Raw genomic sequence first — 16055 nt, forward strand, 5'->3', positions numbered from 1 at the left:
AACCAAGGAGCACTATTGCAGAGTTAACTTTGTCTCCACAAAAGAAGCGCTCAGATCCTTTCCTGTGGCAAAGACTGGTTTTAATGAAACTGTGTATTGAGAAATAGTTAAGCATTAGCATTTGTGATTATAAGCAGTTCGGGGTTACAGTGCAGGTTTTCTGAATGGTTTGTTTTAAAGGCTGCCAGTTTGGGCTTCACCTCGCTCCATACTGACATCATTCGAAGGAAAACAGAAAAACATCACTTGGTTTGGCAACCAGAAGGCGGCATCCTTATCATGACTCACCGAACAGCTTCAACAGTACCTGGCTTTCTGTATGTTAACCACTTCAATGTTATCCTGCTTCTGTTTTATAGTGACTGTGAGGCCTACAATGCAAGTATATAATTATTTTCTCATTAAAACAGAAGCCTGCTTTGTGTTTCTATCCAGCAGTGGCAGGGATGCGATGGGAGCAGGTGCACAGTGTCCTTGTGCTGGGGGCATTCCATTGTTTGGTTACAGCCTGGTTGCCCTCTGGGGGCTGAGAGCAATGGGGATCTCAGTGGGCCCTTGTGCAGCAGTTTCATAGATTCAGAGGACTGTAGAGGTCAGAAGGGACCTCTGAAGATCTCCCCTGTCCCTCCTGCTAAAGCAGGTTCCATAAAGCAGGTTGCAAAGGGCAGTGTCCAGGTGGGTCTTGAATATTCCCAAAGATGGAGTCCACGGTCCCTCTGGGCAGCCTGTGCCAGTGCTCTGTTGCCATCACTGCAAAGAAGTTCTTCCTCGTGTTCAGAAGAAACTTCCTACACTTGTGCCCATCGTGTCTTGTCACGTCACTGGGCACCACCAAAAAGAGCCTGGACCCAGCCTCTTGACACCCACCATTTTAGATATTTAGTGGCAGTGATAAAATCTCCTCTCAGTCTTCTCCAGGCTAAACAGTCTCAAGCCTCTCACACTTTCCTTGTATGGGAAATGCACCAGGCCCCTAATTATTTTTGTGGCCCTTCACTGGACTTTTTCTAGGAGATTCCTGGTTCCTGCCCAGACATAGTGCTCCAGAGATGGCCTCCCCAGGGCAGAGTAGAAAGGAAGGATCACCTCCCTCAACCTGCTGGACATGCTCTTTTTAATGTACCCCAAGATGCCGATGGCCTTTCTGGGCAAAAGTTCATGCTGCTGGCTCATGGTCACCATGTTGTCTACCGCAGAGCTCCTCTCTAGGAGATCATTCCCTGTCCTGTACTGATGTGTGCATTTAATCCCCCCTGATGTAGGACCATAGACTTATTGAAACTCATTAGGTTCTACCCAACTCATTAGGCTCTCTACTCAACTCACCCATCTGTTCAAGTCTTGCTGAAAGGCAGAACAGCCTTCTGTTTGCTCCCACTGTTCCATCTGAGCCCTCCTCATTCCAGGCACAATACCCAAATGCCCATAGAGAGCAGCCCTGTGGATTTCCTCTCCCTTTAGCAAATACTGCAGGGTTAGAGATTGCAAAATGAGTACTGTCACATCCGTGGGTGGCAGTGGCTTGGGAATTTTGGCAATAAATTCCACTGTTGGCAGCTGTTCATATTTGTCCACTAAGAAACACGTAGGACAGCTAAAATTCCCAGCACCCCACTGCATGGCCAAAGTGACATTTGCCAACCTTAAGAGTATTTTTGTAAGTACTTAAGGTCTGCAAAATCCATTGTTTATGGGGCACAATCTCTGCCTCAGATCTGGACCAGACAGAGGCAAGAACACAAAGCAAACTTTGTGGGAACAGTGCACAAAAAAAAGTAGAGCATGCAGTATCAGGAAGCCAGGCACCACAAGCTAATGCAGAGGAGGGATGGGACTAGGCAGAACCTGAGCGACAAATATTACCACAGACTTTTTAACTCTAGAAGTGACTTTCAGTGACCTTACTGAATTGATGAGGTTGGGCAGTCCAGCCCTGCACTGCTCAGCAGAATCCCCATATATCCAGCATCTTGCCACAACTGCACCACAGCAAAAACACATAAAAAAACAACAGACCAAGCAGTAACAGGGAAAAAAATAAACGCCATCCTGAGCACAGGGTCTGCTGCTAGCTCTGGCTGAGTCTGATTAACTGGCCACCTTACCCATAGGTTCATCAGTTGCATCTCAAGGAGGACAGCTTTTATGATAAGCATCAGTTGCTGGAGCACCACCGGGAGTTATAATTCCACTTTAGTCCCACCCAGGGCAGTGTCAGAGTGTGACAGCTGTGAAGAATATCAGAAGGCTGTGGAATAGCAGCCCTTGAACCATGCAGCAGTACTGACTTCTGGAGAGTGGGACGCAGTGGGTGTGGGGAGCCAGCTCAGCCTATAGTAGCACTGCACAAATGCTCCCAGACAAAACATGAGGCACAGTGATTGCACAGATGGATGGAGGAAGGCATGAGGCTCTATCCTTCTGTAAGGTGCCTATAGGGAAGCAAAGGCAGAGTCACTGCTTTGGCACATCTCAGAGCCCAGCACACAAAGGCATCGCCTGTGTTACCAACCCAGCAAGCCTTCCTCAAGCAGCCCCAATAAGAACTTCATTAATTACAGAATCATTAAGGTTGGGAAAGATCACTAAAACCTAGTCCAACTGTCAACCCATCACCACTATGCCCACTAAACTGTAACTACCTGTTGTAGCATCTGTTTGCCACATGTTAAATTGAGCAATGTCCTCCAGCCACTACTGAAAGATAATCAAGCTGGGAAGGTGCTAGCAAAACAGATAATCCTGATGAAGCATTGCTGCAAAGCTTTACAGGCAAATAACCTACCATTAGAAAGGAGGGAAGAGCTTGTGAGTACCTGTGAAGTGTCAGCCCCGTAGAGAAATGTGGAGTTTCCCAGCATACAGTGGGAATTGACTTTCCCAACAACCCTGTCACCTCAGGTAACACTCCACCTTCTGTGGAGGAGACAGGAAGACTCAGCCCTGCTTCATTAGGGTGAAGAGAGAAAGGTGCAAAGTATGGCACTTGCTCACTTGTTTTCCTCTAGGAGCATTGCTTTGCTGCGCAGCACCAGCCCACAGAGGCTACACACTTCAGCAGCAGCACCCTTCTCTGCTCCCTCCCACCTCCTCACCTCTGCTGTTCCCTCCTAATTTCAGTATGATCCTGTCTTCACTCAAAACACAGCTGCTTCCAGGAAGCAAGATCTTATGGGGATCTTATTCTACATCAACCTCATGGGATGGAGAAGGCCTTTGGTCAGAGCTTATCCCACACCACAGCTTCTTACTGACCACCTCTAGGGTTCATTTGGGTGGGTACTGAGACAGAACAGGATAAAACAAAGCCTCTTGGTTGCAATACTCGTGCCAGAAAGAGCGTGATTACAGCTCTCCTTTGACTATGTGTTTGAGGAAACAGCTGTGCCAACCTTCAGCCACACAGAGCTCCAGAGACGCTGAGCTTATATAAGTTTGAGAGGGTTGTTTCCAACGGGGAAGTTAATTTAAAGTCATGATACTTTCTGTATAAAGAAAGTGGAGATTTTTGGCAGGAACAGAGATTAAGTAATGCAGGTCAGAAGGCAGAGTTATAAACAGTGGAAAACAGAAAGACAAATAGGGGAAAAATCTCGCTGACAGGAATTTATTCACAGAGGGAGCCGTTTCTGAAGCCAGCTGAAAGCTATCTCAGGCAATGTCTGAGCAGCATTGGATGCTGTGTGGCAAAAAGCATACTTAGCCAAGCTCCTAGGGAAGCAGACAAAAATCTGGCAGCTACAGCACTTGTCTCAGACTCTGCCAGGCCTGGGTAACAGTGGTGCAAGATGGGGATTAGCCCCAATGACCTCTGGCCACTGCTTGCTGAGTCAGCCTTCAAGAAAAGGGAGTCAGGAAATAGCTGGATTGTAGCATTCTTCCTTAATATACTGATAGCAGGCTCTTTGAGCTTACAAATGAGAAGATAAGTCCATATAGCTTGCCTGAGTTTTGCAGGATGTTTCCAAGGAATTTGTTATTGAGATGCTTCAGCACTAACATCAAAACAGCATTTCAGTATCTAAAAGGCTTGACTTTTCAGAGCTTTCTTAATCTCTCGTCCCCTTCCTGCACAGAAGAAATACTAAATCACTGTGCTTTTAAACATCAGAGATCACTCTCGCCTTGCCCCTACACATCCATCTGCCCACCTTGCCCTGCTCTACCTTGCCCATGAGTCCTTGGTGGCTCCTACAGGCACCTCAGAGGTGATGTCCACTGGCAGGGCGCTCAACCTGTGACCAAACTGCACAGTGCAGCACTGACAAGGCTGGGAGGATGCCTCCCCCTGCTCCTGAGCAGAGAGCAGGAGGTGAGAGAGCTCACAGGAAAACAGGAAAAGCAGTTTTGCAGTAAGTAGCAGCAGCACTGCTCTTGACTAGTGGTTCTGTAGTTACACAACAGGCCATAATATCCAAAGTCTATCTTGATTAGGTTTTGAGTGACCCAGAGAGCTGAAATGAGGAAAAAAAGGAACAGCAAATGCCAGTCAGAGCAGCTGTCCTGCCACACAGCTCAAAATTTAATACTGTGTATATATTTGTTCATGCTTGCTAGACATTGAAGAATTGCAGCTTGGGAAAAGTTAGCAGCAGAAATACTGCTGGAAAGCTGCCCATATTTTCTTGTATCCCTCGTACATCTTACCCATCATCCCATTATTCAATTCCAAAAACTTCCTCAGATTTTTCCCAAATTCTAGTCCCAGTAATGTATTTTCACACACATACTGGAACCCCATCAGTTCATATCTAACAAGCCTGTTTGTAACTCTCCCCCTCTGTTGTTGTCCACCTAGGAGGATGCTCACTCCCAGGCAGCACACAATGAGATCCACCTCGCCATATCTATGTGTGCTTTTTCTGGATCAGCTGATCTGGGGCAGCCCTGCTGATGGGTGACTCCTGCTTGCACTGAGGAGTGCAGATTACCACACCCTTCTCCTGCAGTGGGGCAGTACCCTGTAGCCTGCTATACACTGTCATGCAAGAGTACCTCCAGTGTGGGGAGGGCTCCATCATGCCACCATGCTCCCAGGGACCTTTCCACTCTCCCAGACACAAACAAGTACCCAGCCTCCAGGCTGCAGGATAGGTGATTATCTGGGAGTGGCTGCAGCACCTGCTAACAAACAGGGATATCTCTTCTCGTGATGAGAGGTCACCTGGAAGTCCTCACCCACTGCAGTGAGACAGGCAGTGACACACAAGTGATGCCACTGTTCCACAGCCTCCCAGCCTGAAACCACCTCGGGCTGTGCAGGGCAGCAGCCAACAGCCTTCATGGGATACTCGCTGAGTGTCATGGAGGATCTGCCCAGCCCCAAGCAGTTGGAGTTCGATAGTCCAGGAAGCAGTTTGAGAACTTCTACTCAAGTTTTGGATTTGTACATTTGTTTTGGCTTGATTTTGAGCTGCAGAAGTCCAGCTGGAAGAGCTGCCACATGGGAAAGAAGGCGGCAGAGCTCCTAAGTGTCACCAGTGTGCCGCAGCATCTGCAGCTCTGCATTCCCTGGGAAATGTAAACACACTGTGACTAAAACCATAGTCAGTCTTTCTTGCCAACTTCTCTGTTGAGGATCTAGCCCAACAGAGTGCACAGGGACTTCACGGCAGCAGTTAGGACTTGCCCACCATGAACACTGGGAGGGCCTTCAGTGGTGGCCTCACCCCACCCTTCTCCCCCTTTGAGAGGTGAACTTGGCCATGCGCAGCACTAACCTGAGATTTATAGGGTGAAAACGGCTGGATTTCCATGCAAGTTGTCTTGCAGAAGAAAAAAAACTTGACAGAAAATTTCTATCTTTTCTCCTCAAAAGAGGAAGGTTAAACGAGCACTAACAGTTATCACAGCAGTTAACACAGTCTGTGCCTTCAAGCATTCACAGTATTCTTGGTTGCCTTCACCTCTCACTCTGGAAACTGGGTGGATTCAGGCCTTTTCCTCTCCACTGTCCCAAGGCCTCCTCTGGATCCACTGAGCTGTGTGTCTGGAGAGGTTCTTGTTCTATGCAATTGCCCCTGGCTAGGGCTGAGCTACCTAGCAAAGGTCCAGGAAAGGCCCCACCTTAGCTGAGCAGCTCAGATGACATTCCAGAACCTGGAATGTTACTAAAGCTGGTGCATCCCCCACTCACCACCCTTTCCCTCTTCCTTGACCTGCTTTCTTGAGATAGTCATCCAGATCATGGTCACAAGAAGGATCACAGTGCTTCCATCCAGCCTCTTCCCCAACCTTTCTCTTCTCTTTCACATCTAAGGCCAAGCTTTGCCTTCACAGCCAGAATAATTAGTGCTCCTCTTTTCCTTGCACTACTTTTCTTCTTTTCTCCCTCACTCCACAAGGATGGGGGTGAAGCTTGCTGCTTCTTTTTCCTTCTTTATTCTGCTTTCCTCAATGGCACTGCATAAAGCCTTTCTCTAGTTCATGTCCACACTTTGCTCCCCAGTCTCATAGACTCAAAGTCAAATGTGCACACACACACTTCTACTGAGATTTTAGTTACTACGAATGTCTTTGCTCAGACATCTCTTTCTTTTTTAAAGAATGTTTGTAGGCTTTTCAGTACCCACTCACCACAGCTGTAAATATTTCTAAACATACATTTAAAAATAAAAAATAAAAAAAGAAAGAAAGAAAACATGTAAATTATATAACCAAAATAATTTCTGAATATATCTTTGGAGAGCACGTGGGGGAGGAGGGCAGTTTTTTATTTTGAACTCAGTTTTTACGGATTATTGTCTGTGCTGTATCCAGCATTGAACTTTTTTAATAGTCATCTTTTTGCTGTGCTTATTTCATCTTTCTAAACTGTCCGTCCTCACTCCATTCAGCAAGTGAAGACTAAGCTGCCATTATGGGATAATTCATTTCATCCCACTACTCAGCTGCGGTGCATGGGAAGCTGGACTTGAACCAGCAGCGTCCCTTCACAGCCCAGAAAGCTGATCATCTTGGGTTTCATCAAAAGCGGGGTGGCCAGCAGGATAAGGGAGGTGATCCTTCCCCTTTTCTCTGCACAGGAGAGACCTCACCTGGAGCACTGCATCCAGATGTGGAGTCCTCGGTTCAGAAGAGAGCTGTTGGAGCATGTCCAGAGGAGGGGCAGAGAAATGATCCAAGGGACGGAACACCTCTCCTACAAGGACAGGCTGAGAGCTGGGGGTGTTCAGTCCGGAGAACAGAAGGCTCCAGAGAGATCTGGCAGCAGCTTTTGTGTATGTAAAGGAGGACTACATGAAAGAAGGAGACAGACCGTTTAATGGGGTCTGATGTGATGTGATAAGGGGAAATGGTTTCAAACTGAAGGAGGGGAGATTTAAATTTGGGTATAAGGAAGAAGGTTTTTTACAATGTAGGTGGCAAGGCTCTGGCACAGGTTACACAGAGAGCTGTTTCATGCCCTATCCATGGAGACACTCAAAGTCAAGCTGGACCAGGCTTTGAGCACCTGATGGAGCTGTTGGTGTCCATGTTCACTGCAGGGGAGTTGGACTAGTTGGTCTTTAAAAGTCCCTCCCAATTCAAACATTTATATTAAGTTCATTCCTGCCTATACACTCTTGAATTGCAGTGCTTTGTGCCAAGCCCGTATAGACTGACAATAATTTAAAAGAAGAGGTGAATATTAATAAAAAATAGAATGTGCACACACAAAAAAAGCATTTAGCTCAAGGATTATCTGGGCCTTATCTGAGAAGTACAGCAGGATTTGTTCTGCAGTCCAGCTGATTAAGCAAGCACTGGATACCACCAGGAGCCTTTTTTCCTATCTTCATGCAAAGGATTTATGTTAAGAAATACAGTCAGGTCTCAGCACTAAATCACTTACATTCCTTGAGCTAAATTAAAACACAGCTGACTCAACAAAAAGCACAGGTAAAGGGTGCTGGGTTTTGTCCATCCGGGGAGAGAATCCCACAGGAGAGACTCTGACCAGGTAAGGAGACAGCTGAAATGAGAAAAATGTGTAGAACTGTAACTTCTCAGGGTGAAAGCATGACAACTGCCAGCTTCCTCCATGTGTCCCTGCTGGGTCTCTCTCACCGTACTGTGGGTACAATCCTGGTCCTTCCTCACTTCACTATGTGTCAGTGCACCACCTCTCCATGAAGAAGAGCTGGTGCTGACCTCACTTCAGGGTCCCCAGGCCCAAGGGCTCAAGGGGGGTTGCCTTTAACCACTGGGTTTCAGCAGTCTACAGCAATGTATTTTTGCCTTGGAGCTAACCTCAATCATTCTGTAGGTGCGTGTTTTTAAATGTCAAGAGCCACTCTTTTACAGCCCTTTAGGATCCCTCGTGCTAATTGTGCACAAATATTAAATTCTAGAGGACACATAATTGACCCCTTAAATATCAGTAAAATGAGAACTGAGCCCTGTGGAAAAGCTGACTGTGGAGAATGGAAATCTTGAAGTCTTTGTAGGATCAGATGAATGTAGTATTCACACAGAGCGTTTTTCAGTAGGATATGTTACACAGCCTAAGTTAAACTTGTGTTATAATTGTACTGCAGTTGCTGACATAAAATTATACCCTTCTAAGAGAATTAGCTTTAAAAACACATTTAATGAGAATGAGCACTCAGAATATCCTGGAAATATATATGCAATTCATGAGATCACTAATGGCATTTAGCACAGCTCATTAGCTCTCTGGGCTTGAATAGCACTGAGCATGGCACAGTATCACCTAAATGTCAGGAGTGTCAGACAAGTAAGCCAGGCAGCCTGTACATACCACCAAGTGCAAAGGGAAATCATCCCTCATTCAAGAACTGAGCAGATCTGCAACTTCTCCAGCCCTGTGCTCATAGAATTCCTCTTCGTGACAAGACAACCAATGTCCTACATCAAAGCTACAATGGGATGAAGGCATTTCTCTTTCCCTCCAATATCTGGAAGAAAACTTGGGGCTCCTAGGTTGTAACAAAACATGTCCATGACTCTGGTTGCATGTATTGACTGAACCAGTCCCATTCTGCTGCTGTGGGGCTTTCAGTAAGGCTGCCTGGAATTTCCATCCTCTGGAAGTATTACTGTGTTTGGAGGAAAGGAAGAAAAACTAAAGAAACACCTTCTGCAGAAAATCTGATAAAAAATAAATCAAACATTTGGAGCAAATCATAATGAATTCTGCAGTTGTCTACAAGTCTTTTGGTCTGTTTAAAAAAAAAAGTTATAATTCTCTGGTAGCAGCAAATCATTCTAGCAGACAATTCCCCATTCCTTCCTATCTTAGTTCTTGGGATTTTTTTCCTCAAATAGAAACCTAAAACAAAAAGTATTGCACAAGTGGACAAAGGAGTGAAAAAATGCCACTCTTGAGCCATGAGTACACAGGCACTGAGTCAGTGCCACCTGAATCAACACAGAGTGCAGCAGATGGGGATTTTAATGTGGTGTGTGCAATTAATCATTAATTTATTTTTTAAGCCATCACTATGAATCTTCCCAGAGCAGACTGCTACTCTGCCTGTTATGAATCACTCAGCCAGCACAGGATGAGATCATTATCATTTCACTTAGTGTTTCTAAAGCTGCCAAGCATCCCCTGAGTGTTTCCTGCAGACCCAGAGCGTGGGGCAGCAGCAAAGTGTATGGCTGGCTGCAAGCTGAGAGTCCATGCCAACGCACAGAATGGAAATCTTGGATGGCAGCTGTGTGGCCATCACCAGTACCTTGGCAGCATTGGGAATTTCCTCCTCTTTTTGAAAATTCCCATATTTTAAAGTCCAAGGATACAGTGCAAGAACTGGGAGGCAGGTTGTGAAAAATAAAGATTTTCTCTTTTCCTTTTTTCTTTTTAGTGCAATTTCCTGCTTGTTTTATTGAAACAACAGTGACATCAGAGGCATGATGTTGCAACAGGGCAAAGGGGAGCAGCTGAGAGCCACAGAGCCAGCATCCCATTTGTGTGGATAAAAAGGAAAGGAATGGAGCGAAGAGGAATTCATGAAACACCTGGAAGAAAAGCACTCAGCACTCAGCCTTCTCCTTATCCCTGCCGTCATGCATGAGCATCATTTCCCTGAGAGCCTTGTGGCTTGTGAAGGATGCCAAAAGAGAAAGAAAAAAAGCAGCAACTACATGGCCATTTTCACTTCCTAAAGTGGGTGACAGAAATTCCCCCCAGGTCATATGATCTTTATTGAAGCTGCACCAGGAAGAGCCGCAGCGGCCAGTGAGTGCAGGGAGTCTCCGTACAAAAGCCTCTGCTGCCTGAGCCAGAGGTCAGAGCAGCACAGGGATGTGCATGCGAATGCACACATACATACCAAAGTGAGGTGCAAACATCCTCCCAGCCAGATTGCCTCTTGCACAACTCCGATTCTGTGCAAACTGGCAGACCTTTTATTTTCCCTCCACCGCTCCACTTCAAGCATGTATCCAGAGCAGGACTTCTGAGAACGCTACTTCCTCCAGCACATCTCTTGGAAAACAGCTCTCCTCTCTCCCTGATTAGAGGTGGCCGTCTGCACCACGGTAGGGATGATGGCAGTGAGAACATGGGTTGAGCCGGTGGTCGCAGGCTCCCAGGTGGCCAGTGCTTTCTACGACACAGCGCTGCTGCTGGTGGTGAAGAGCTTCTACAACCAGACCAATTCAACTGTCCCTTCCCATGTGCTGGAAGATGCTCAGCAGAAAGCTGTCTCTAATTTTTATATCATCTACAACCTTGTCCTGGGTCTCAGTCCACTGGTGTCAGCCTATGGCTTGTCCATGCTGGGGGACAAGGTGCATCGGAAGATCCCCATCTGTGTCTCGCTTCTTGGCTATTTGGGCTCCAAATCTCTCCTGCTTCTGCTGATTCTGCTGGACTGGCCAATCGAGGTGATGTATGGGGCTGCAGCCATCAATGGGCTGACAGGCGGCTTCACTACATTCTGGGCAGGCATCATGGCTCTGGGATCTCTGGGCTCCTCTGAGAGCAGGAGGTCTCTGCGGCTTATCATTATTGAGATGGTGTATGGCCTTGCGGGCTTTCTGGGAAGCATGGCATCCGGCTACCTCTTTGTTGGCTTCAGCTATCACTATCGAGAGGGCACTGTGCTGGTGAGTTGCAGCATTGCCTGCTATGCTTTCTGTCTCCTCTACAGCGCTTTTGTGCTGACGGTCCCCAGGCCAGCAGCTTCCTGCCCAGACAAAGCCAAGACTGTAGAGGAGGCTGGCAGCCAGCTACCAGCTCACACAGGAGGAGCAGACAGCGCCCAGCCTTCAGAGAGCAGCAGTCAAACTCCAGTAACACCCTCAAAACTAATCATCGGTATGCTTTTTGTGGCAGCGATCCTCTATGATCTTGCCGTAGTTGGAGCAATGAATGTACTTCCACTCTTCTTGATCAGGAAGCCTTTGAGTTGGAATGCCGTGGAGATTGGCCACGGCAACGCTGTTGGGTACATGATTTTCATCACCAGCTTCTTGGGGGTACTTGTGTTCTCCAAGTACTTTAAGGACATCACCATGATCATGATCGGAGTGGTGTCATTCAGTGCTGGCATCCTCATCATGGCCTTCGTGCGGTGGACTTTCTTGTTCTACATAGGTGAGTTAAGCTTCCACAAGTGCCCTCTCCCCACACCTCTCTTGTGCAGCATACATCAATATCCAGAGAAGGTACGTGCTCATGTCTATGCTCAGTTTAAGCTAGTTGACTTGAAATCTGTGTGTCACTTGGTCATAGTCCAGATCTGAATGGGAGAAAAATCCTCACAATGTGGTAGGGCAGGAACTGATGCAGGCTACCACTACCAGTCAGACAACACTGTTCCAATAATGTGAAGCACTTGTTTCTCAAGGCATAAGACTTAAGCCTATGATGGAAGATAATTGTGAAAGATTTCCTGCTAAGTGATCTCCTTAATATGTCATTTATTTTTATTACATTAAGGTTTTTATGAGTGATGAGAGAGTTTATACGAAAAACTGGAGCTGCTTTAGCAAATAAAAGATTATGGTAATTTACCATACAAATCTTACACTGTACATAAATGACTAAGGGACAGGTAATAAAAGTTGGGGCAAGTTTATTTTGGGTAAGCAGCTTGTCCAGGAAAACAGGAAACCAAAAGCCAAGAAAGCATCCCTGATGACAGTGAGGTGAGTGACTCATACCTGACTAACAGAGCATGGCTTTCTTGCACAGCTTTGGGATCTTTTTTCTTAAAGTGAGGAAAAGATCCAAGAGAAATGGCCTGAAGAATTTTTTCTGTCTGCCTCTACAAGAAAGGAGAAATTGAAAATCAAACTAATTTATTCTAAGAGGAAAGATGGTAGGATATAATTTCTGTACCATGCCAAAAACTGAGCTAAATTTTTACCAGATTTTGTTCACCCACTAGGCAATTAGAGGAAAAAAAGACATAAAATTATAGTTTTAAAAATGCTTGTCTAGTACTAAGTCCATCACCAACAAGTGCTGATAATGGGTTTGCAAGATGCATACTAAGGTGTTGGAGAAACAGCTTAGTTTGCTAAAAGTGGACAGGTCTTCACTCAGGCCAAGCCAGAAGCAGTGCACAGGAGAAAAAGCAGTGTTCCTGTCCAGGCTGGGTAGCATAGGGTTCTTTCTCCAATGGCTAGACCTGGATTGTCCAGCTCACTGCCACAAGGAGAATGCTATATGTATACACTGGAACCAGAGGTCAAATCCAAGAGATCACGGCTGGCTCAGGCAAAGTGCCTCTGCCAGCTGGAGCAGTTGGTGGCTTATCCACTGCCACCTGCATGAAGCAAAGGCCTGCATTCTCTTGCAGATTTTAACCACTTTCAGAGGCTGAGGGTACATGACAAGGCGAAGCAAAGGCCCTGCCCATGCCAGAGGCATGCAGTCTTCAAAAGCAGTGGATGCTGTGAGACAGGAAGCAGGTACTGATAATAACCATATATATTCACTGTTTTGCAGCTCGAGCAGTGATGCTCTTTGCCCTCATCCCCTTACCAACCATCAGGTCCATGTTGTCCAAGCACATTGAAGGATCATCCTATGGTAAGCGTTTCAATTGCCCCACCAATCAAAAAAACTGTCAAATCCCTCTGTTTGGCAAGTTTTCACTGCAATCTGTGCATTGCATAATAACAGCTGGTACCACAAAAAGGAAGGGAGGAGCAGAGAAACTTGCAGAACAAGCCTGCCATGTCCAAGCTTCTCCTCTCCCACTGCTTCATCATTTATCCACAGAATTTTCAGTACACATTTCAACAGATTACTATCAGTGTGCAGCTGAAAGGCAGGGAAGATAATATCTGAAGTACTGTTCAAAAACAAATGCTCCAGGGAAACAGAGGGCACGCTGGCCTGAAGCTCAGTGATACTCAGATTTTATATTTGTCTTCTAGTTTTGGGAATGATGGATTTCTTTCATCTTTTTTTCAGTTACAGTCTCTAAGTAAGTCTCCAAACATTTCTTGTCAATCGATTCCTTCAGAACATGAATTAACAAAGGACAGCTTTTACATAAGAAAATGACAGAAGAAGCTATTCCTAATTTTTCTGCTAACATTGTATTAGAAAATAGTGCAACGTATGTATTTTACCACACCATACTGGCTGCTGCCATCTTCACCCCAGTGACTTCAGACACCACAGGCGTGGTCGTGCACACACACACACCTCAGGCCTGTGACTGCTCATGCATCCTCAAAACACAGCCCATAGTCACACATATTCATTATTTTCCCTTCTGCCGTATGACCACAGCGCTCCAAACTCCCAGGAGCACAAATCACTCTGGTTACCGCGTTGTTTCTTCGGGTGATGGCCACTGGTGCCACACAGGAAGAGGAGGCTGCACAGGCACAGGCTTGCCATAAGGCCCTGAATGTGCTCCTGCTTTGTGCATCCCGGGAGGATCAGACTGCTCCTCTTCCTCCATTTACCACAACAGAAACAGAATAGTGCATTTCAGTGAGAATGGCTGCCCTCAAGCAGCTCCAAAGGGGACTCAGTTTCCTCCTCGCTACACATCACAGTCACACATAGTTCTCCATTTTATGTATTATTACATTTCAGCCCAATGGATGAGCCTTCTGGCCAATGGCAGGAGCTGATTAAGATCTCTCTTGTCCTGAATACACTGCCTTTTCATACCATATGGAAATGAGCACTTGTTTCCAGTTGCAATTGAGGTTGCAATTTTTCATTGCAAACTAAAATCTAGACTGCTTAAGCAGGCAGCTTTGTCCTGTGCTTTAAGGAAGAGTTTCTTAACCCTGCTCCAGAGCAGTAGCAGATGTAAGTTCGTGCAATCTGGCCCCTGCTAAGCCATGACCACTTCACTTCTCTGTGCAGTGCTTTTGATGATTCACTTGGATGTCGCAGGGAGGTGGCACAGCAGGCTTTTTTCTCCCAGATAACAAACAACATTGCTGTTTTGCAGGTAAGGTGTTTGTCCTGCTGCAGCTGTCCTTAGTCACCACGGGAGTAGTGACATCCACAGCCTACAACAAGATTTACCAAAGCACGCTGAACTGGTACAGCGGCTTCTGCTTTGTTCTGTCTTTCCTGGCTGGCTGCCTGAGTCTCCTCCCTTTAAGGTAGGGAATAGGAATTGCTTTCCCCAAAGGGGCACACGATGTTTTCTACTCGCTTCATGATTCTAGGTCTTAAGTGCACAACACCGATTGGAAAAGGAATTTTTTTTTTAATTGTTGTTTCAAAAGAAAATTGCAAAAAACACTGAAAAAAGAAAAACAAAAATTCAGTGGAAGTGGGATGACAAACACTTGGGAAAGTTCACTGAATCTGACCTGCAAGTGATTCAGCCACTGTTTTCCACCTCCTTTTTGTTTTACGTAATGTGAATTGCTGTAGGAGAAATATTTGGCAGAGTTTAAGAGCTAACAATCCCATGGGACAAAGCCTTTGCACAAATGTAATGCTAGACAATGAGAAAACAAGACTAAGCAGAGTGAGGGAATAATCCTACCCAAATTAAAAAATATACATATTTTAAATCCATTACAGATTGTGATTTTGATCACTCATAGTGATCAAAAATAGTAACTTTGAGCATCCCTCAGGTGCTTCTTTCAAAGAGAAATTAAAGGCTCAACAACAGTCAACAGTTGTCTTGAGAAGGTAGCTTGGTAGCTCCCTAGTAACCTGTGTTTTTGTTGTTCTTTACAGCATTGTGGCCATCAAACAACGTTCAAGCACTGGTTCTTTTCAGATTCCAACCAAGTGACAGAAACTGTACCATCTAACACATTTTTTAGTCTCGATCAGTTCTTTGAGGAGGTGGAAGGCCTGCCAAGCATCTGCCCCTACAGTTAGCTTAATTACAAGAAGCATCTAATCTACGTCTTCACCTCACAGCATGCCACACTGTCAGCCACTGAGCTCACCCAGTACAAAGAAGTTTGCCTTGTTACTTCTGCAGTACATCATCATGCAGAGTGATGTGCACTGGCTGTAGGTCACTATCAGTGTTCTGAACATCTTTTCATTCTGGGTACTTAGCAATAGTGCAGATGGACAAGAACAGGGCAGAAATGAGAGGTGTGTTTCCAAGCACATCAACCAATTTAAAAGGGGAAAGCAGTGGAACAGCCATGTTCTCCATTACTTTCGTCTTGTCCTTCAAGTCTGAAACCTCAGAGCAGTTCTGTGACTTTGGCTTACATGGCTGAGGTCCAGAAGCAGCACACTGGGAGTGCACAGTGGTCAGCAGGACGAGACTAGCTTCTAACATATTAAAAGATAACTGATGTTATGAAAAAAAATACAGAAATGCCATTGTATTTAAAAAAAAATCAAAAACCACCAAGATTAAGGTACATTTTTTGTAATCTCTACAATAAAACATTTCTTAATACATGTTCACGCTCCTCTTTTCTGGGAGATTGCCATGGTAGTGCATTAACAGAGTTTATGGGAAGACACCTATGACTCAGAACTGGCATTTCATCCCCAGCACCTTCTTGTAGCAGGTTAAGAAATGGGCAAGTGAAGGTCACCATCCCTACAGGTTTTGTGGAGGTGGAGGGCAGACAGTGCCAGGTAGCAGTCATCTTGTAAGCCCAGCCTCATGCTGGGCCACGTTCCAGCTGAA

At 45.7% G+C, this 16055-nt stretch overlaps 1 protein-coding gene across 1 annotated transcript; it reads left to right on the top strand.

The window, feature by feature from the left end:
• The first annotated feature begins 9759 nt into the window (after nt 1–9759).
• On the top strand, nt 9760–15820 carry SLC46A2 (solute carrier family 46 member 2). Its single transcript, XM_052701329.1, has 4 exons — nt 9760–11548; nt 12908–12991; nt 14382–14538; nt 15131–15820. Exons 1-4 carry the CDS (start codon nt 10495–10497, stop codon nt 15186–15188), a joined length of 1353 nt encoding a protein of 450 aa, XP_052557289.1. The 5' UTR covers nt 9760–10494; the 3' UTR covers nt 15189–15820.
• Nucleotides 15821–16055: the final 235 nt, after the last annotated feature.

Source organism: Tympanuchus pallidicinctus, unplaced genomic scaffold, assembly GCF_026119805.1.
Source record: "Tympanuchus pallidicinctus isolate F22 unplaced genomic scaffold, pur_lepc_1.0 scaffold4, whole genome shotgun sequence".
NCBI lineage: Eukaryota > Metazoa > Chordata > Aves > Galliformes > Phasianidae > Tympanuchus > Tympanuchus pallidicinctus.

Coding starts and splice junctions, on each gene's coding strand:
- SLC46A2 (XM_052701329.1), top strand. CDS start 10,495: ATGATGGCAGTGAGAACATGGGTTGAGCCGGTGGTCGCAGGCTCCCAG. Junction 12,992..14,381: donor CATTGAAGGATCATCCTATG/GTAAGCGTTTCA, acceptor GCTGTTTTGCAG/GTAAGGTGTTTGTCCTGCTG. Junction 14,539..15,130: donor CTGAGTCTCCTCCCTTTAAG/GTAGGGAATAGG, acceptor TGTTCTTTACAG/CATTGTGGCCATCAAACAAC.